Raw genomic sequence first — 23157 nt, 5'->3', positions numbered from 1 at the left:
ACTTTGCCCCGAATTTATAGATATTCTGTTACTCTCGGATTATCCGCCAAGTTATATTGGGGGGGTTTCCCATAGCTTGTAACGTCTTGTATATAGCTTTAGTATATACTATAAGTGTATGTGTCCAGCTGTAAATAAATGTTTTCTATACGATGATGTTGTCACATTCAGATTCTCTATCACTTTGCAGACACTTGTATGTTCCTCTTCCATGTCTACCCCTCTGGTTCTTACTCCATTATTAGCCCCAGTTACGTTGTTTTGGGGCCAGATTGAGCAGGACAATTATATTTTGAGTGTCTTGCTTTGATCTCTGCCCCCAATAGGGGAGGAATCTTCCTCGAAATCTGCATGGAATTCTGCCATGTGAATGGGCCCTTACCATGATCTACAATGGACCCTGTAATTCTCCAGCGCGGTTCCAGAAGACCACCATGCTCATTGGTACCACTCCATTGGCAGGATTAGTAGTCTTAGGGCCCGTTCACACGGAAGTAAACACTCGTGTATTTTGCCAAAATACACATGTAAAAATAAGACTCCCATTGACTTCAATGACATTTTTTACACGTGTAAAAAAACACGTCAAAAAACGTTAAAATACACGTGTAAAATGTAATTGAAGTCAATGGGAGTCTTATTTTTACACGTGTATTTTGCCAAAATACACGCACGTTCGGGCCCTTATAGAGAAGTCTAAGTCAGTGTCCGCAGCCATTCTAGTCTATTCACTCTGTAGGGAATCTGCACCTAACCCCTCCCCTTTGTCTATTACTCTCTCTACTTCCATGTCTATGCAACACCCTAGCACAAAGGCTAGAGGAGAATGTTATATCACTCTATCATCTTGAGTTTTCCATGTTATCCTGCTTTTCCATCCTCAGTGCTTTGCCTTTGATCCATCACTTGAACAGCTAAAGCCAGAACCATCTGTACCTGCTTGAGGGGAAGTGTGCGGATCTTCTCCTTTATATTTTACTGAATAATATAACAGTATCAGGAAGGCAAAACTGTCATCTTCTTTATTACAACAACCTTATTTATTCTTATTACAATCTTCTTTATCCCCTCCTCCTGAGAACTAGTGTGGTACAGTCCATCCAGCTGAGCCGCTTTACAGTAGCCCGAAACGCACTTCATTTTAGCTACTGAGTCGCCGCCTTTCTAGACCCTTCCTCGATGACATTTCAGGATTTTGTGAAAACCTAAAGGGTTTTCCCACTAACATAACTACATTTAAATTTGTGGATAACTAAAAGTTAACCATTTTTAACCCTTTAAGCACGCAGGGTAGTTTGTAGGTTAATGCTCGGTGACTTTATTTCTTATTTTCCTCCCCATCTTCCAAAATTCTTAACGGTATTATTTTACTGTTGACCTAGCTATGTCAGGGCTTATTCTTTGTGTGACGGGTTGTACTTTCATTTGCAACCATTTTTGGGTACATCTAATATTTGCTTTTATTTACGTTTGTTGGGGGTCCATGCGAAATAACACAATTCTATCTATTCTATTTTTTGCTTTTGTCTTTACGGCATTCACTCTGCATTAGATATGACATGGCAGCTCTGACCGGCAGATCATTACGATTACGGTGATACCAGATTTATATTGGTTTTATTAAATTTTATCGCTTTTACAAATAAAACATCACTTTTTGAAAATGAAGGATTTCCTGGGGTCTCCGTATTCTGAGGCCTAGAACTTTTTACTGTACTGTTGACGGAGATCTGTCAGAGCTCTTTACTTGTTTCACTCTCTATTGGTACCAGTGTTTGGTATATATGACTTTTTGATCACTTTTTATTGTTATTTTTGGAGATAGCAAAGTGACCAAAATACATTAATTTACAGGGGGTTTTTTTTGGTTTTTTTTTTACAATATTCACCATATGGGATAAATAACTAACTATTTTTATTCACTATTTTTTTTGGATAGTGGGGACTTACCGTATATACTCGAGTATAAGCCGAATTTTTCAGCACAGTTTTTGTGCTGAAAAAGCCCCCCTCGGCTTATACTCGAGTCAAGCAAAAAAAAAAAAAATATTGCCAAATATATATTTTTTTTGAAGGGGGGGGGGGGGGTGTCTATGACCAGCCGCAATAGTAATGTATAGAATCTCCCATAATATAGTGGAAAAAAAAGAAGCTTTAAAAAAATATGTAATAAAAAAATAAATAAAATAATTTGTAAATCCCTCCTTTCCCTAGAATACATATAAAAGTAGAAAATGACTGTGACACACATACACATTAGGTATCCCTGTGTCTGACAGTGCCCGGTCTACTGAATATAGGGGATCTACAGTGCTCCTGTTCCGTTAGGAAGGGGTTAATAGGAGCACTGCAGATCCCCTATATTCAGCCAGGCTGAATTCCAAGTGTGGGGAAAAAAAACCCCAGTCCTCAAGCTCAGGGAAGGGGCAGACAGACAACCAAAACACCCCCTCCCCTTCCTCAGCAACTACTGCACCCAAAAACTCCGACCATTTTAATTTTTGAAATTTTCCAGTAGCTGCTGCATTTCCCCCCTCGGCTTATACTCGAGTCAATAAGTTTTCCCAGTTTTTTGTGGTAAAATTAGGGGCCTCGGCTTATATTCTGGTCGGCTTATACTCGAGTATATACGGTATACGCATGTGGAGATACACAACATGTTTGTATCCATTATATATTTTGTAAATGTAAGAGGGTGTTCACACTTGTGCCATGATTCTGCTGAAATTTCCCAAAAGCAGGCCACAGCTTGCATGCGGTCAATTTAAAAACCCATTCATTTCAATGGGTTTTAAAGCAAACCGCCGTTGTTCATATGCAGCTTCTCCGCCATGAAACCACATGTCCGACTTCATGTCCGTGCAAAAAAACGGTTTCACGGCGGAGAGGCTGCATATGGACACTGGCGGTTTGCTTTAAAAAGCCATTGAAATGAACAGATTTTTACACTGACCGCCGGCAGTTTTGTGGAATTGCAGCAGAATCACAGCAGGCACAAGTGTGAACGCCCCCTAAAGTTATTTAATAGGTTATTATAATTTGTTTATTTTTCTGTGTTTATCTGCTTTTTTTTTTCCTGTGCCACAAGGAGATGAGATGTTGGGATATCAGATACATAGTACTGCAGAACATCGCACATTTATAGCAATCCATTGGAACCCGCAATCTTACCGTGGTGGGTCTGAGGAGTGCCAGGAGGGGGGGGGTTAAATCTTGCCCCTTGATGTCGTGATCACTATCAATCACAGTATCTAGGTACTTAATCCGAGTATCTTCTGGCAGCCGGTCCCGGCCCTGGGCTGTGTAACACAGTTGACAGCAGGATGTCACGTTGCAGATACAGCTTCCGTGCCCGCGGCATTACAGCGCCGTACTATTACGCTCAGCGTTAACCATATACTCCACATGACATAATAGTACGACGCAGAGCGGGAAGAGGTTAACATTGTTGCAGTTTTATAGATTTTCTCTAACCATCTTAGTGGTGACATCTGTCGTCCTTATCAGTTACCAATGGATATGACCACGAAGCCAGGAACTTTCTAGTCTCTGAAATCCGGCCGTGATCATCTTATTGTAGCCGGGTTATCTCTTCATACTTGTAGTGTCCGCCAGATAACCTGTCCGCTATAAGCACATCATGACTAGGTTTCTGACAAGTCCCAGACCATAGAAAGCTCCTGTGCGCATTGTCGTATCCATTGGCATAAGATGAAAACAGAAGATGTCACCGCTAAGATGGTAAATTATTTATATCTGTAAAAGTGTGTCACTTAATGTTCTACAAGTCTGGATACGGGTATGTTTATGGGAAACTCTTATAATTAGAGTTGAGCGAGTACTGTTCGGATCAGCCGATCCGAACAGCACGCATGCATTGAAATCAAGGCACGCAGCCGGCACATGGCGGGTTAAGCGGTCAGCTGCCGTCAAACCGGAAGCACCAGGTGTATCCATTCATTTCAATGCGTGCGTGCTGTTCGGATCGGCTGATCCGAACAGTACTTGTTCAACTCTACTTATAATATCTTCCTTTTTCTAGAGGATGAAAGATCTCTAGAACCCGTCTTGTTATATGATCAGCACCTCCTGCTCTTATGGAGATCACCATACATCTCAGTGCAGGGTTAGACCATGAACGTCTGGCTTCTTCTATGCCCTTTATGTGCACTGCTTGGTCTATATAACCCCCTGTGGTTTGGCTGCAGTCCCATAATAACCCAGTTTAATCCATATTTGAACTTCACCTATTCACACCTCACCTTGCAGTCAATGCCGAAAAGTGAAATTTCCTGTATTTGTGAGTCATCGTCTTGTAGGGTTTCTTGCACGCAGCTTGTGTGTAGTTTTGTTCCGCCTTGCAGGTGCACGAGCTCATACAGCGAGGACCCGTCTCCCACAGATGGAAAGCCATAGACCCACACAGGAAACGAGAATCTACTGAAGCCGCTCATATGAACATGAACGCTTTACAGAAAGAAAAGCCACATTAGGGTGCATTCACACTGAGTAAACGCTAGCTTATTCTGAACGTAAAACACGTTCAGAATAAGCGGCGTCTAAAGCAGCTCCATTCATCTCTATGGGAGCGGGGATACGAGCGCTCCCCATAGAAATGAATGGGCTGCTTCTTTCACTCCGTGCAGTCCCATTGAAGTGAATGGGGAGTGCCGGCGTATACGGCAAGCTCTGCTCATGCCGGAGCGTACACGCCGGCACTCCCCATTCACTTCAATGGGACTGCACGGAGTGAAAGAAGCAGCCCATTCATTTCTATGGGGAGCGCTCGTATCCCCGCTCCCATAGAAATGAATGGAGCTGCTTTAGACGCCGCTTATTCTGAACGTGTTTTACGTTCAGAATAAGCTAGCGTTTACTCAGTGTGAATTCACCCTTAGAATAATCTCTCTAGACCCTGAATGTGTTCCGGGAAAGGATGGATATTCCTTAGCCAAAATGTGTCCCTGAACTGGGCTGAAGGAAACCCAAAACCTGCCAATGAGACCAAAGCTGACCCTTGTAGAGATACAGCGAGGAGCGATGTATAGCGGGTGTATTATGGCTCCCTATCAGGCGGTATACTGCAGCCGTGTGCAATGGGTCAGAGCTGTGAGATGCAGCAGGTTCTTTCTATATATTGAATGAAGTGAGAAATTGATGTAGCTTTGCATTATCCATTTACACATCTGTTCCAGCTAATATACATTTATTTTTATAGAAAAGAAACTACAAAACATTAATTTTAATAAAAAGTGAGAGTGATCAGTAGACAAACACAGAAATCCTGCACATGACAGACAGATCTCCACTACAGCGCCACAATGTGCATTTACCATTAGGCCACAAGGCAGCATGGACAGGACACGTGTGGCTATAATACAGCCCCGTCCACTCTAGCCTTAGGCCTCATATACACCGCCATATTCAGGCTATACTTCACAGACTGATCACAGCCGTGTGCATGCAATGGCCCGATGGCTACTCTACTAGCCTGATATAAAGCTGTCCAGTACATTGGTGAGCACGCCCGTCAGGAGCTTACTAGGATGCCGTGGGTCCCATGCACGTAGCCGTGGTCAGTACAGAAATATTGCCCTTGTACAGATTGTTTTTCCAAGACGGAATATGGTCATGTACAGGACGCCGTAAAGTGAATGTTTTTTTCAGCAGGTACCCCTTTAACATAATTTCGCAGTTTAGAGGATTTTCCAGGCTATTAATGACCTACCCAATATCAGATATTAGGATCTGACACCAACTGCAGATACGCAGAGAATGGAGCAGGAAGCAGACAGCACTGTTTTCTGTATAGTGGCCAGACCAGGTACTGCAGATCAGTTACCATTCACTTGAATGGGACCTACGCAGCAGTGACTTAGCTTGAACTCCACAGAACAGCGCTGTCTCCTTCTCGCTCCATTCTCTGTGTATGAGCAGCAGGTCTTAAGGTAGGTTATAAATACCCCAGGTCCTGAAATATACAGATGTAATATACATAAATCAAAGAATAAGCTTGTAGCCGATCCTGCATTATACCGCTGTTCTGTGCCTGGTATAAATACTAGTCCAGAATGTAGATCACCAGATTCATAGCAGGAAAGACACTGAGGCAGCAAGGAAAGCGGTGAGCTCAGGATCACTTAAAGGGGTTGTTCTGTAATGGACACATATCTTCTATCCACAGGACAGGGAATAAGTGTCCTATTGCTGCCCCACAGTAGTCAGGAGGACAAGGGACCGAAAGTCCCTCTAAGGCCTCTTTGTGACCGGCCCTCCATTCAATGCTACAGGGCTGTCAGGACAGTGATGCACCCACAGCTCCATAGAAGTGAACACGCAAACACATAGCTGCTCAATTCACAGAGAGGCCTTAGGGGGACAATCGGTCCCCCGACCTCCTGAGCACTGTGGTAGGGAATAAGTGTCCATAACAGGTCGACCCCTTTAAGCACCAATTCTAGGAAAATTTCTCTACTTTTAAAGTAGATTTTATCTGGCCAAATTGTAACATGGAGTCCAAAGGTGACCAAATGCAAGAATATTCTACATCACTCTGTTCCATCTTCTAGCCCCACAGCTCTGACTGGAAACCTCTTGACCCTGAAGATGGAGAATGACATGGGCACTCAGCAGAAGACGTGAACTCAGTCACCAGGTCGGGCGAGGGTCTAGCTGGTACCTTGTGGTAAACCCTTTTTGAGCACAGAGGTCAGGAAACTCCCCAACTCTTCATCCTACATAAAAAGGAAGCAAGCGACATAATGACATCAATGATAGGACCAAAATAGTATGGACTAGACAACGCGCACCCTCCGAGGGCTCAGAGGTAGGAGAGCTGAAAGGCTCACTAAAAGGAAACCTCAACCACAAGTCACCCGATATCAGGAAGCGATGGTTATCAGTCCAAGAAGTCATTTCCTTAGAATTCCTCATCAAAAAACACCTTTCTTATACGACAGTAGAAAGTACTGAAATACCCGGCTGTACCCGCAAAAAAAACACATACGCCTTTACGTCAGATTTTGGACACATATCTTGTATAGGTGAAGCATGGTTTATTGAGTTTAACCCCTTAAAACAAGTTACACAGTAAGCTCCTGTGCACATGAGTGTGTACTCCGCGTGTGATAGCTGTGTGTCCAGCGGCCGACACTACGACCCCACAAACACACGGGTATTATCCAGGGTCTGTGTGAACCCACAGGCAAGTCTCGGGTGTCTGACACCCACCAATCAGATATTGATGACCATCAATATCCTAATCTCAGAAAACCCCTTTAAGATGATGGAAAGAAGTTTTCCCTCCAGTTATAGATTCCAGCGACATGGCAGCTTCTCCAAACTCACCTGATATGTCCAAGATATAAGAAGATCTTTTGTGTTGGGGTCCTCAGAACTGGTGGAGACCTGAAGAAGGATGGATTCTACCATGATGGAGCCATCCGGCAGGTGCTGTACTGAGCGATCTTTGAGGATCCTGCACAAAGAGGAGACACGAAGATTAGGCCTTGCAGGAGGAAACCTATTAGTTATACCTGAATCTCTAGTTAGTGTTAGTGAAATAGTCAATGTGCTCCATCTACAAGCTTCTGATTGGTCAATATCAGAGCTCAGAATCACGCCCCCGTGTCTGCTCCTCTATGACGCCCCCCACTGGATAGTACAAACACAACTAGCATATCAGACACCAAAAGTAACAGCACTTATTGCTCGGGAAAGGTGGGGGCTAGAGAAAAATAACACTTTAAGCTTTTATCCGTCAGGCACACACTAACAAACGGTGTTGCCCCATTTTCATTGTATTCATACATTTCCAGCAAGGAATGGTGCAAAGAAAAAAAACGGCAATTTTATTTCCTTGGAATTCACATTTACCAAATAAGTCCAGAGACTGTGAAAGTGTCGCTACGTCTACAAAGAGGACACGGAACAGAGGTCTGGGTGATAAATTACACCTCGAATTAAGGAAGCAAAGCTACTAAAAGTAAAAGACGGGGGGCGGTAGATGTACAAATCCCCAGTGCTGGTTGATCAGTTACCCCTTCAGGTGGTTGTATATCCGCAGCACCGTCTCCTGCTCCTTATGAGGGTCCTGAATGTGCACCCTACAGGTGAACCTCAGCTGGTGCTCACTCAGACCAATCTCCTTCAAGGCCTGCTCAGGGGAGACAAGACGGAGACTCTGCAGAAGACATGAAAGCAGACAAGGTCAGTGTGTGTGTGTGTGTGTGTGTGTGTGTGTATATATATGTGTATGTGTATATATATATATATATATATATATATATATATATATATATACACATATATATATATATATCCTGGGTGTAAGCTCTATTATAGTGTAAGTCAGGCTGTAGCTGGTGGGGAGAGGCCCCACACAAGTGGTTGTCGGGATAACCCCCTTAATGCTGCGTCATAAATCAATCTGGTATATAAAAGATCTTGCTGTATACTTAGAAGCTTACAAGGTGCCCCTCATACTATACTTGCTACAATAATACAGGTCTAAGTCTTATCTCTAACTTGCAGAATCTGTAAGTCTGACAACACAATCTACAAGGTACAAGTCATCTCACTTACATTGTCTTTCATTATAAGCGTCCCGTGCATCAGTCGGGGCTTCTTAGCATCTGGCAGGAGACCTATAAAGATATACACCAACACAATGTCAGCCCTAAGGAGACTGCAGGAGACTCCACCACAACAGATCTGATCTCATCTACTCACTCAGTGCACTCTCTTTCTTCAGCAGGCCCAAGGAGATATCCACCGGTATGTTAGGATTGGTGACAATGGTCGCTGTCTCTCCATTGAATGGCATATAACACTGGATACCTGCAGACAGAGGAGTAGCTTAAAGACAATGCCAAGGAGGCATCTGGAGAATGAACACTAAGTACAAGGGAGTCTGTCAGCAGGAACACAGGTATCAGACTACTGACAGTACCTTGTAGGGCGGCTTCTACACTTTGCAAAGATGTCTTTCTTAGGCTGTATTCACACAGAGTAACGCCAGGCGTTTTTTGTGTGTTTTTTGCACATAGCGCCGCGTTTACGCCGCGTTAACGCCGCGTATACGCCGCGTTAACGCCGCGCTATTTAGCGGTGGCGTTACCCGGCGTTAACGCGGCGCTACGCGGCGTAAACGCGGCGCTATGTGCAAAAAACACACAAAAAACGCCTGGCGTTACTCTGTGTGAATACAGCCTTATTCTGCATTGTGGCTCCATTTTCATGAAGCCGCCCTATAAGGTACTGTCATTAGTTGATACTGGTTTTCCTGCTGACAGACTCCCTGCTCTGAGCTGAGAGTGGTGTTTGGTTCCAACAGTCCCATCAATGTGACATTTTTATCCTGGACAATCCCATTAACATTGCTGTATAGAAAAAGTGGGGTTCAGTCCACAGCAACCAGTTACCTTGTATCTCTCACTTTACAATGGCACCTATAGATTACTATTTGCTATGGTCAACGCCTCCATGTTTGCAATGTAATAACCTCACTGTATACGTGGACATGCTAATCTCCATACTCACGAAACTCCTGCTCAATCTTCTGCTTCAGGAACTCCATCTTTTTGGCCTCTCCATGCACCAGCAGTACATTCCGGGGCTCGGCCTGGCGGATGAGTTGCATGATACCTTTGGCATCGGCGTGGGCACTGAAGGACATGTATTCCACCTGCATTTTCACTTCCAGCTGCCAGAAAATGACATTACATTGTCTTACCCAGCGATCACCTACATAGTACATTATAGATGACGTGGACTGGACACCTACCGTCTGTCTGCCCTCCATCTCTAGTTTACGCTGACCACTTAAGATCTTGTGTCCCACTGTGCCCTGCACACAGTACCCGGGCATGATGACCTGTACAAGAAGCAATGACCATCTGATAAGTGTATGTCTACTATAGGATCAGAACATAGATCGATATATACGCTCCACCGATCAATGGACAACACTAGTAGGTTATTCATATGCCCGACCTTAAAGGGTTATTCACGCCAACACTAATCCACATAATGGGAATAAATAAATGATTGTTGTAAAAACAGGTGATCAATATTAAAGGGGTCATCCACTTTCTATTATCGATGGTCCATCCTTAGGATAAGCCATCAATATTAGATCTGTGAGAGTCTGATGAACAGGTGCCCTGCAGGGGTCCTGGATAAGGACAGTAAGGCTTCCGCTAAGGTTTATGTGCCATACAATTTGTGGGGTGGGCTTTGGTATGGCAGCGCTGTTCCATAGACTTCAATGTCTCAGCGCTCCGGGCATGTAAACAATACTGGGAATACATGTGATTGGTGGGAATGTCGGCTGCCAATCTAATACTGATCCTAAGGATAGGCCATCAATATTATACACCAGATACCCCCTATAACTGTTAGAGGTCAGACCCCGGCACCCCCACTGATCAGCATATAGAAGGTGTGATCAAACAACCGCACCTCCATACATTGGACAGTTGTAAGTTATTAGAATAACCATTTATTCCCCAGGCATTATAAATTCTCTCTCACCATGTTCTTCTCATTCCCGGCCCACTTGCGGAAAATCTGTAAGGACTGACCAGCGTGTAACATTCCTGGAGTAGCAAAGACAACCTGCAAGTGATAAAGGGCAAAGACATTTCAGCACGGGGTCGCTCAGGTCACGTAACGGGATCTGTTCCTATTGCCTGTTTTTCTGCATAGAGATACAGGCATTCCAGTTCCTAGGAAGTCTGTTATTCAGATATCTTCAGGATAAATCCACAAGGACTCATTTTTCCCATTTTGCTGTGAATCACGTCAAAATCTGTGACAAACTGTTGTCACAAGTCTTGATGCAAAATTGAAGGATCTGACCCTATGGATTGTAAGAGGTGAAAATCTACGTAAAGGACTGACATGTTACAGATTTACAACCTGCATTGCAGAATTTTTATCTCGGCTTGTGGATGAGAATTTAACAAATGTCATCTGCTTTGTTGTTATTGTAATATGCTGCAGATTTCCAGCCGGTAAATCCAGATGGGACACTAGAAGTGTGTATACCTTGTGTGAACACTCATATGAGTACCTGTCCTCACTAGGACATGATCAGGGCCGACATACAGTCTCTGGAAGCAAATATGAGTTTCCCATTCGTTGACAGCAAGCAGAAATCTTAAAGATCTTCCTTCCCCCCCCCACTACATCCAATAAGCGCTGCCCTACTGATTCCAACAGAGATGGAGTTTTTTCTGTAGCCCCCGCCATTCCTGAGCAATCATTCCTGTTAAGTTTCAGGACCATTATCCGCTCTATTGTCAGGTGGGCGGACTCTGACTCTCTGCTCCAGCCCAGGACCACCCAGTATAGTATATACCTATACATTATTCCACGTACGTCACTACAATACACAAGCTCTAGTGTATAATCTTACCATTGGACCAGGATTATCTGCAAAAGCTCTGTCAAAGGCCTTAATATGCTTGAACTCAAACATGTTCCTCTGTACGAAGGTCTTCCTGATCTTCTGGTTGGTCCAGGTGATGAAGAGCTTGTAGTAATGGTTGGCCTTCTCGGTCAGACCCGTGGAGAAGTAAATAGGGGCTTTCAGATTCATCCGATCCCTTAATTAATGTGGTCGATTTAATATACAAATCAAATAAAGTGAAAAAAATTAAAAATAAAATATATCTATCTATCTATATCTAAAGATACATAACACAAAGTTACCAGAATGTCTCCAACAAGATGCAGAGTTCCTGAGCTCTACCCAGGGCAAAAACGGGAATGAGAACCTGTCAGAAGAAAGAAAAAAATATGACATTGAAAGAGAGAAGGCGCTGGAATAAGCGACGTGATTATTAATACTTTATTCACCACCATGAAGTAAGACAAGAAGCCATTAGTACTGATCTGCTTGAAAAGGGGCTCTGTAATTGCCCAAAATGTGGCTTCTATTGTTAAAGAGGACCTTTCAGCAGTTCCATCAACTCTACATTCTGTAATACACTCCTCTACTGATTCCGGCCTAGTGGGGATTTTTTTCACTAGCCCCCACCATTCCTGAGCTATCAGCACAGCTAATTTTGTTGCCTGATATACTATTTAGGATCTATAGTGTCAGGTGGGCGGTGTCAGGCAGGAGCAGACAAGGGGTGTGATTCTTAGTAATGACACTGGCTGCCTCTGATTGGAGCTCTCAGCCACGCCCCCTTGTCTACTCCTCCCTGACACCACTCACTTATCAACAGAGACTCTAGTTAGTATATCAGGCATTAAAACTAACAGCACTGATTGCTCAGGAATGGTGGGGGCTAGAGAAATAATTCTGGCCCCATCCCTTGGATTGCATCTGGTGCCTGTTAAGACAGCTTAACAGTGCGGGGTTCGGGAGTCAGACCACCACCGATCAGCCCATTATTTCACTCCCAGTACATGGCTGGGCAGAGTTCGTGCCTTATAAATACCCTCTTCCACCCCAGGGTATATGACGACTGTCATGGAACAGGCCCCTCTTCATATAATCTTCCCCTCAGACTGTACCTTTGGTCTAGATGTGAGCAGTAAAGATCACATCCATACAATAAGCTACAAGCCATGTTTAGCTGATGTGGTAGCCGCTCCTATCGTATCACAGCCAACCCTAAATCACATATACAGCAATCTTTCAGGATACTATGGTAACAATATTTTCCGCTTACACAGACCATCATAACTCAAACCAACACTGCAGACAGAAAAAAAAAAAAGAATAAAATGCCATTTACCTTCCCGCCCTTCTCTACAGTCTCGTGGACCTTCTTTAGGAAATCTCGCTCCCGACAACGCTTCGAATCTCTGATGGTCGTTGCATAGGTGGATTCGCTGATGAGTAAATCTGGGCGGCACTTGTCAATCCATGCGGCACTAAAAGAGATTATGGTCCAGGAGGTGAAAACTCTACAAGTGGTTCATGTAACATACAGGCCCACGTATAGTAACACATGCAAAGAACTTAGATTGCTCCTTCAGTCTGACACCAGAACCCGGCCCTACAGGTAGATCGCTGGATTCAGGTGACACCAAACTATCTGCGAGGTTGGGTTGATGCGCTTTATAGGGGTTGCCTATAGCCCTGATCATATCAAAATTACTTCTTGTGCCCTTACAATGTGTGGAAGCCAGGTAACCCCTTCTATGGAAAATTCTGTGTACTTGGAATAATTCCATACGGAATATGAGCACAATATCCCCGACCCCAGAGATGGCGAATATGTAATAAAGTTCTTACCCCAAGTGTCGGTCTGGAGTCATATTGTAATCACCCTAGAGAAAGACATGAGAACAGATTATAATAGACCGAGGGTTGGACATCTCCTGTATGTAATGCTAATAGTGCCCACACCGGATCTGACAGAACAGGTTCAGGGGTCTGTATAAGGGCAACATGTATAAGTCAATCACTCCCAATGGTTGTAATGCTGGGGCTAGCAGAAAGCAAACACAGGGAGCCCCCTACAGGTGATATGGAAAATATCAAACATCTAAAGATTAAAGGGGTTGTCTAGTTATGGGCACGTTCCCCTATCCAATTGATGGAGTATCCTGAAGGCCTTCCTGTGTATAAAGCCTCAGTGCGCTTGTGAGACAAGCACTACATTCACTTCACATACAGAGAACAGGGAGGGATTTCCAGATTTACTACCGTCAGACTTCTGCTTGTTCCTCGCCCAGACTTCACATCTCTTGACGTCACCTACTAGTTCAGGGTCTGGACCCAGATAGTTCTTCATTTTAATAAACACAGAGCGTAAGGGTGTGTTTAAGACGCTGTATACTCACAGTATATACAACTGATTCTGATCCAACTTTAATCTGAAACATGGCAGCTCCCAAAACATGTCCGGCGTAGTAGGCCTTAATTTCTAGCTCATCGTCAACCTAAGAAAATATACAAAGATTAGAAGGACAAAGTTCATTAAGGACTTATGTGATATACTTTAATATACAGGTGAACCACAGAAACTACACTCACCGGCCACTTTATTAGGTACACCTGTCCAACTGCTCGTTAACACTTAATTTCTAATCAGCCAATCACATGGCGGCAACTCAGTGCATTTAGGCATGTAGACATGGTCAAGACAATCTCCTGCAGTTCAAACCGAGCATCAGTATGGGGAAGAAAGGTGATTTGAGTGCCTTTGAACGTGGCATGGTTGTTGGTGCCAGAAGGGCTGGTCTGAGTATTTCAGAAACTGCTGATCTACTGGGATTTTCACGCACAACCATCTCTAGGGTTTACAGAGAATGGTCCGAAAAAGAAAAAACATCCAGTGAGCGGCAGTTCTGTGGGCGGAAATGCGTTGTTGATGCCAGAGGTCAGAGGAGAATGGCCAGACTGGTTCGAGCTGATAGAAAGGCAACAGTGACTCAAATAGCCACCCGTTACAACCAAGGTAGCCAGAAGAGCATCTCTGAACGCCGCACAGTACGTCGAACTTTGAGGCAGATGGGCTACAGCAGCAGAAGACCACACCGGGTGCCACTCCTTTCAGCTAAGAACAGGAAACTGAGGCTACAATTTGCACAAGCTCATCGAAATTGGACAATTGAAGAATGGAAAAACGTTGCCTGGTCTGATGAGTCTCGATTTCTGCTGCGACATTCGGATGGTAGGGTCAGAATTTGGCGTCAACAACATGAAAGCATGGATCCATCCTGCCTTGTATCAACGGTTCAGGCTGGTGGTGGTGGTGTCATGGTGTGGGGAATATTTTCTTGGCACTCTTTGGGCCCCTTGGTACCAATTGAACATCGTTGCAACGCCAAAGCCTACCTGAGTATTGTTGCTGACCATGTCCATCCCTTTATGACCACAATGTACCCAACATCTGATGGCTACTTTCAGCAGGATAATGCAATGCCATGTCATAAAGCTGGAATCATCTCAGACTGGTTTCTTGAACATGACAATGAGTTCACTGTACTCCAATGGCCTCCACAGTCACCAGATCTCAATCCAATAGAGCATCTTTGGGATGTGGTGGAACGGGAGATTCGCATCATGGATGTGCAGCCGACAAATCTGCGGCAACTGTGTGATGCCATCATGTCAATATGGACCAAAATCTCTGAGGAATGCCTCCAGCACCTTGTTGAATCTATGCCACAAAGAATTGAGGCAGTTCTGAAGGCAAAAGGGGGTCCAACCCGTTACTAGCATGGTGTACCTAATAAAGTGGCCGGTGAGTGTATATGTACTATACATGTCCCCTGTGCTTTACACTGCATCTCTGCTTATATAAAGTACACAGGCCAGTCATATTAATGTGACCAGCGCCTACTTTTGACGTCAATGTTAAATAACCAATGGCAGGCGGCACGTGTCATCAGCCATCTGGGTGCACTCATCATTGTGGAAGGCACGATGGATCAACACAAGTATGCATCTATCCTTGCAGACCATGTTCACCCCTACATGCGAATTGTTTTTCCTCAGGATGATGGCGGCATCTACCAGCAGGACAATGCGACGTGTCATAAAGCTCGCAGTGTACATGCGTGGTTGGAGGAGCACCAGGATGAGTTTACCATACTCCCTTGGCCAGCAAATTCCCCGGACTTGAACCCAATGGAGAATCTGTGGGACCACCTCGATCGGGTTGTTCACGCCATGGATGCTCAACCGCATAACCTAGTGCAGCTGGACACGGCACTGGAGTTGGTATGGCTCAACATCCCAGTGACCATCATCACAACATCCCCTCTCTTCCTGCACGTCTCGCAGCGATCCGCTCCGCCAAAGGGGGTTATTCTGGATTGTGACAGGTGGTCACATTAATGTCACTGGACTGTGTATCTAATATGTACAAACTAAGCAGCTAATAAGAGCATGGACTACCAGGGCCACCGAATTATCTGTGGCCTCCATGTTGTCTAACCCTCACAGTCTCCCGTCTGGTTCAGTACACGGGATCCATGTTACCTGCACAGTCTGATGAAGGTTCACAGCCACTACTTTCTTCATGCAATCTTTGATCATCTGGGATGTAAAGAAGTTGGTTTCCCCTTTCTTGTCCACAGTAATCTTCCTATAGTCTTCGAGCAGGATGGGGCAGATGGCTTTAGTAGGATGCGTCATGTAAATGGGTCCATCAAACCCGACCATTTCGCTCATGTACGGCAGCGCTCCACAATGGTCCAGGTGAAAGTGGCTGGAGGAGAAAGCAACATTACTTAGAATATAGCACTGGATCTCGAGTAAGTACAACCCAGTGGATCACTAGTAAGTGCAACTAGTGCAGATAGTAGGTAAAGCCGCTCCACGTGGCAACCAACCAGACGCCAGCTCTGGAGACCGGCTCCAGGTATGCCAAATGGGTAAATGGATTGCACTTGCTTATGTGCCAATACACTCCCTACACCCATAAATATCAGTAATATTCTGCATCTGCTCTTACTAGTAATGTCCGTTACCACTAACACCACATTTGTTACCTGATAATAACACAATCCAGGAACTCTGTGAGCCGTCCATTCTGTGTAATGTACGAGAAGTCTGGGAACCGCCGCTGTCACAAATAAGAGAAGCTGGTTAGCCCTACAAGAAGCAGAAAGGCTTCTTATACTCCACCCCACAGCCAGACTCACGTCATCATTGTACCCCATGTGCATCCCACAATCCAGCATCACATTCTTTCCTCCTATAGAAACCAAGATACAGCTGCGCCCGACATCCTGGCCGGCACCTGCAGAATAGAAATAAGAGAGGGTTACTACCGTATATGATCAGTGAGGCCTGACAGAGGATGGAGTTACATCTGACTTCATGACATATTGGTGTCCACGTGTTTTAATAGCGACAGCCACTCCTAATGAACTTCCCATACATGCACACTTGGACTGGCTGAGTGTGCATGTGTTGTCCATGGGGTGAATGGAGAAATGTCACACATCTGACAACCACCTATTAGCCATTGATATTTAACATGCTCTTCACTCCCATCTCACCTTATTCTGACAGGTCATCAGTGTCTGGTCTGTGGGGGTCCGACACCTGAACCCCACACAGATCAGCCTTACAGGCAGCAACAAGTCACCGCAGGGGGCGAGGAGGTTGCCCCTTACTCATATAATAGGAGCTGTTGCTGCATTTGTGGTCATATCCATTGGCAAGCGATCAAGACAGCAATTTGTAACAGCAAGTTATTTAGAGAATGCAGCATATAAGGGGTTAAACTGCTGGGATTGAAGTTCTCTATAATACCAGCTGTTGAAGCAGGACCTGGCTACAACATCTTGCTGCCGATTTCACAGATACAGTGGCAGTGCTCCTGAGCTCCCTATACTATATTGCTTATATTTTCTCTCATATTGGAGAGAGACCTGGTCCTGATGCGACTGCACCCCCTGACGTTACTCCGCTGGCACTGGCCACATGTATATCAGTCAGAGAACCCCAGCTAGCTGCCGCCTATGACACATATACACATCATACAGCCTAAAGAGGTTACATGACTGGTACACGGGTTGTACTGCCTGAAATTCTTACCAAGAGGAGTAACTTTAATTTCTGGCATCTTCAGTCTGTAATGTACATGTGATACCGGGTGAAGAGGTCGCCTTGTTCTTTCTGCAAAAAAAAAAAAAAAATTTGAGATAGGAAGACAATACATTGGGGTAACTGATAGACCGGCCGGGCGTTCCATGATTGGGAAGGTTTGCCCAAATAAACACCACGCTAGAACTGACTGGTGAAGACTCTGGATCTGAGATGAGCGAGTACTGTTGGGATCAGCCGATCCGAACAGCTCGCACGCATTGAAATGAATGGAAGCACCTGGTACTTCCGCTTTGACGCCGGCCGCTTAACCCCCCGCGTGTCGGCTATATCCATTCATTTCAATGCGTGCGTGCTGTTCGGATCGGCTGATCCCAACAGTACTCGCTCATCTCTATTTGAACACACATTGGGGCAGAATTACTAGTCTGGTGTAATCTAAGACCAGTCAATCTAAAAATTCTCCAAAATTATAAGTGGCCGACGCTGGATGATAAAGAGAAGCTGGTGTCTGGTGTCTAAGTCTATCCTGCTTCTTAAAGGGGTCTTTGTTGGCCCCTTAACGTTGCTCATACTTCTGACCCATCCATAAGATAGATCATCAGTATCTGATTGGTGGGTGTCCAAAACCTGGATCCTGCACTGATCAGCTGGTCCGCCTGCCTCCAGAAGCTACAGCAGCTCTCTTACTATTCATGTCCACTGTATATTGGTGACGCCGAAGTACTGCATCTCCTATTACCTGAATAGAAACAGAGTGGTTTCCAGCTCCGTCCATTACTACAGCTTCTGCCTCTGATCTGTACAGGGTCCGGGTGTCAGATCCGCACTGATCAAAGGTCACCGGTATGAAAATCACGTGGGGGGCCTGGAAAACCCCTCTGTTTTGTTACATAGGTAGTGGTCAGGGGATGTAGTCGCGTGCTCAGTGCAAGGAGACAAGAGAGTCTCAACTGGGGACCCCCTATAGGACGTCCATATGCCCTAACAGGACCTATGGAAAATCACTAAACAGCTTTTATGACTTTACCGCCTCATAAGTCATGGCCCTTTATTAGCCGTCACGTGGCAGTAACCTGCAGCCCTCACTTATTAGATACCAGGCTGCTTAGTGATATCCATTACTGGAATATACAGGCTCTAAATATAATAAACGTGCAAGTGACTGGGTGTGATCTCACTGCACAGGAGCTCGCCATTCATACACACAACCAGTTTCTCTGGCTGCTCGGCTGAGCAATGATGGCACTGGCACAGAACACGCCAGCACATGGGCGAGGACACATTTTATAGGGAAAAAATATTGAGGATTACATACATTGGACACAACTGTAACAAACCATCCGCTGTGAGAAGTCTTAGGTCTGGTCGGCTTCTCAGCAAGCAGGGATCTTGTACACGGTGAAAATTACAAACATTTGTATTGTATGAGCCAACAAGTGCTGGGTGTCTGTCCTTCTGGACCAGACTGGGCAAACGGATCGCTAAAATAGCAAAAACCAATGGATCCTGATGGACACCACTGACTGCGATGGGATCTGCTCGGTCTGGTTTTTCTAACTGAAATCACATATCAGAAAAGTCAGTCTAACAGAACTATGTCGTATATTAGCAATATTAGATCTGGCACAAACAATAAGCCGCCTGCTCCATGTTCAGCTGGATTCTGTCCAAGGCTCCCATTGAACTGCCCAGGGCCCTACGGATCAGGAGAATGTCCCCTGTTCTGAATGGAGGGGTGGTCAGATGTCCACTGAAATGAATGGAGTGGAGAAGGCACTACCAGACCACCGCTCCATTCAAGAGGGGGAAAAAACGGGTCTCATTCTCCTGATCTGACGATCCTATGGATAGAATATACTTTGTTTTGTGGGAAAACCTCTTTTAGCTTAAATTAATAGAACTGAGATACCCCTGTGGAGTCTGCGGGCAGGAGAGATTTACTGGCGGGAGAGGAACTCCTATTATTATTGCTATCTGTGCACCGAGGAGGCTCTGCCACCCAGCGACCCCTACTATAATAGGTACAGGACAGTATCTACCCAGGAGGCAGGGACTCATAGTATCATATATATAGCTATAGGTACAGGACAGTATATTACCAAGAGGCTTGGACTCATAGTATCATATATAACTATAATAGGTATAGGACAGTATATCCCGGGGGACAGGGACTACTAGGATCATATATAACTATAGGTATAGGACAGTATATCCCGGGGGACAGGGACTACTAGGATCATATATAACTATAGGTATAGGACAGTATATCCCGGGGGACAGGGACTACTAGGATCATATATAACTATAGGTATAGGACAGTATATCCCGGGGGACAGGGACTACTAGGATCATATATAACTATAGGTATAGGACAGTATATCCCGGGGGACAGGGACTACTAGGATCATATATAACTATAGGTATAGGACAGTATATCCCGGGGGACAGGGACTACTAGGATCATATATAACTATAGGTACAGGACAGTATATCCCGGGGGACAGGGACTACTAGGATCATATATAACTATAGGTATAGGACAGTATATCCCAGGAGGCAGGGACTACTAGGATCATATATAACTATAGGTATAGGACAGTATATCCCAGGAGGCAGGGACTACTAGGATCATATATAACTATAGGTATAGGACAGTATATCCCGGGGGACAGGGACTACTAAGATCATATATAACTATAGGTACAGGACAGTATATCCCGGGGGACAGGGACTACTAGGATCATATATAACTATAGGTATAGGACAGTATATCCCGGGGGACAGGGACTACTAGGATCATATATAACTATAGGTATAGGACAGTATATCCCGGGGGACAGGGACTACTAGGATCATATATAACTATAGGTATAGGACAGTATATCCCGGGGGACAGGGACTACTAGGATCATATATAACTATAGGTACAGGACAGTATATCCCAGGAGGCAGGGACTACTAGGATCATATATAACTATAGGTACAGGACAGTATATCCCGGGGGACAGGGACTACTAGGATCATATATAACTATAGGTATAGGACAGTATATCCCGGGGGACAGGGACTACTAGGATCATATATAACTATAGGTACAGGACAGTATATCCCGGGGGACAGGGACTACTAGGATCATATATAACTATAGGTATAGGACAGTATATCCCGGGGGACAGGGACTACTAGGATCATATATAACTATAGGTATAGGACAGTATATCCCAGGAGGCAGGGACTACTAGGATCATATATAACTATAGGTACAGGACAGTATATCCCAGGAGGCAGGGACTACTAGGATCATATATAACTATAGGTATAGGACAGTATATCCCGGGGGACAGGGACTACTAGGATCATATATAACTATAGGTATAGGACAGTATATCCCGGGGGACAGGGACTACTAGGATCATATATAACTATAGGTACAGGACAGTATATCCCGGGGGACAGGGACTACTAGGATCATATATAACTATAGGTATAGGACAGTATATCCCGGGGGACAGGGACTACTAGGATCATATATAACTATAGGTATAGGACAGTATATCCCAGGAGGCAGGGACTACTAGGATCATATATAACTATAGGTATAGGACAGTATATCCCGGGGGACAGGGACTACTAGGATCATATATAACTATAGGTATAGGACAGTATATCCCGGGGGACAGGGACTACTAGGATCATATATAACTATAGGTATAGGACAGTATATCCCGGGGGACAGGGACTACTAGGATCATATATAACTATAGGTACAGGACAGTATATCCTGGGGGACAGGGACTACTAGGATCATATATAACTATAGGTATAGGACAGTATATCCCGGGGCACAGGGACTACTAGGATCATATATAACTATAGGTATAGGACAGTATATCCCGGGGGACAGGGACTACTAGGATCATATATAACTATAGGTACAGGACAGTATATCCGGGGGGGGGGGGGGGGCAGTTTCTATTGGTATCATATATAACTATAGGTACGGAACAGTATATCCTGGGGGGCAGGGACTACTAGTACAATATATATCTATGGGCGCAGGACAGTATATCCTGGGGGCAGGGACTCCTAGTACAATATATATCTATAGGCACAGGACAGTATATCCCGGGGGGGGGGGGCAGGGGCTCCTAGTACAATATGTATCTATGGGTGCAGGACAGTATATCCTGGGGGGCAGGGACTACTAGGATCATATATAACTATAGGTACAGGACAGTATATCCCAGGGGGGGGCAGGGACTCCTAGTATAATATATATCTATAGGTACAGGACAGTATATCCTGGGGGGCAGGGACTACTAGGATCATATATAACTATAGGTACAGGACAGTATATCCCAGGGGGGGGCAGGGACTCCTAGTATAATATATATCTATAGGTACAGGACAGTATATCCTGGGGGGCAGGGACTACTAGGATCATATATAACTATAGGTACAGGACAGTATATCCCAGGGGGGGGGCAGGGACTCCTAGTATAATATATATCTATAGGTACAGGACAGTATATCCTGGGGGGCAGGGACTACTAGGATCATATATAACTATAGGTACAGGACAGTATATCCCAGGGGGGGGCAGGGACTCCTAGTATAATATATATCTATAGGTACAGGACAGTATATCCTGGGGGGCAGGGACTACTAGGATCATATATAACTAAAGGTACAGGACAGTATATCCCGGGGGGGGGGGGGGGGGGGTTCGGGCAGGGACTCCTAGTATAATATATATCTATAGGTACAGGACAGTATATCCTGGGGGGCAGGGACTACTAGGATCATATATAACTATAGGTACAGGACAGTATATCCCAGGGGGGGGCAGGGACTCCTAGTATAATATATATCTATAGGTACAGGACAGTATATCCTGGGGGGCAGGGACTACTAGGATCATATATAACTAAAGGTACAGGACAGTATATCCCGGGGGGGGGGGGGGGGGGGGTTCGGGCAGGGACTCCTAGTATAATATATATCTATAGGTACATATTGGTATCATATCTATCTATATCACTACATTCAGATATTATGACTCTGTAAGTGTACACATATTTTCTCAAGTCTTAATACACATTGGGGCTTTTTTCTTTTATTATATACACTATTATAAGTTATGTCTTAGCTTTACTCCTTCTGTGATACAATGCTTGTACTGAGGGTCACAGGTGAAATGATCATGTGACTCTAGGTTAGGGTACATTCACACTGTGCAGTTCTGCTGAGGATTCCCTGCTAGCTACAGAACAGCGGACACGTGTGTTAAATATTTTCTGTGCAGCAAAAGCCGCCCAGTGTGAATATAACCTAAGGTCTCCATACACAGGAGCCTGGGACAAGCCTGGAGATCTCTGGGGCCGGTATTGCTGCGTCTCTTATCTGTATGAACATATGCCCAGCACTCATATAAACATAGTTTTGCAACAGCAGAAAAGCAATTCAGTGCAGAATAATACAACGTTAGAGAATGCCAGCACACCGATACATAAAACGCACCGGTACACAACAACAGCAGCAGCAGCAGCAGCGCCTCTCACACTCACCGTCAGCACCAACACAATTTATCAGCACTGGGCAGCGCCATGATACCGCAGCGTGACGTC

At 44.8% G+C, this 23157-nt stretch overlaps 1 protein-coding gene across 2 annotated transcripts in view; it reads right to left on the bottom strand.

Annotated features, from left to right (window-relative positions):
- The window catches only part of INTS11 (integrator complex subunit 11), a 527013-nt gene extending 503859 nt beyond the window's left edge, over positions 1–23154 (bottom strand). The window contains exons 1-18 of one of the 2 annotated variants that reach the window (XM_075279599.1): positions 23098–23154; positions 17519–17599; positions 16618–16715; positions 16465–16538; positions 15953–16181; positions 13807–13905; positions 13256–13290; positions 12753–12891; positions 11716–11780; positions 11420–11609; positions 10534–10617; positions 9785–9874; positions 9541–9703; positions 8731–8838; positions 8584–8645; positions 8040–8182; positions 7348–7477; positions 6653–6734 (exon numbers count right to left, since the gene is read on the bottom strand). In XM_075279599.1, the coding sequence (XP_075135700.1) occupies positions 6669–6734; positions 7348–7477; positions 8040–8182; positions 8584–8645; positions 8731–8838; positions 9541–9703; positions 9785–9874; positions 10534–10617; positions 11420–11609; positions 11716–11780; positions 12753–12891; positions 13256–13290; positions 13807–13905; positions 15953–16181; positions 16465–16538; positions 16618–16715; positions 17519–17546 (1803 nt within the window). In that variant the 5' untranslated portion in view covers positions 17547–17599; positions 23098–23154 and the 3' untranslated portion in view covers positions 6653–6668. Of the gene's footprint in view, positions 1–5199; positions 6735–7347; positions 7478–8039; positions 8183–8583; positions 8646–8730; positions 8839–9540; positions 9704–9784; positions 9875–10533; positions 10618–11419; positions 11610–11715; positions 11781–12752; positions 12892–13255; positions 13291–13806; positions 13906–15952; positions 16182–16464; positions 16539–16617; positions 16716–17518; positions 17600–23097 lie in introns of those variants that run through there. The other variant, XM_075279598.1, reaches the window with a different exon arrangement.
- Between the last annotated feature and the right edge of the window lie 3 nt (positions 23155–23157).

The sequence above is a fragment of the Leptodactylus fuscus genome, chromosome 6 (genome assembly GCF_031893055.1).
Source record: "Leptodactylus fuscus isolate aLepFus1 chromosome 6, aLepFus1.hap2, whole genome shotgun sequence".
NCBI lineage: Eukaryota > Metazoa > Chordata > Amphibia > Anura > Leptodactylidae > Leptodactylus > Leptodactylus fuscus.
The sequence above is the reverse complement of the archived record's forward strand: the minus strand, read 5'-3'. Positions and strand labels throughout refer to the sequence as shown.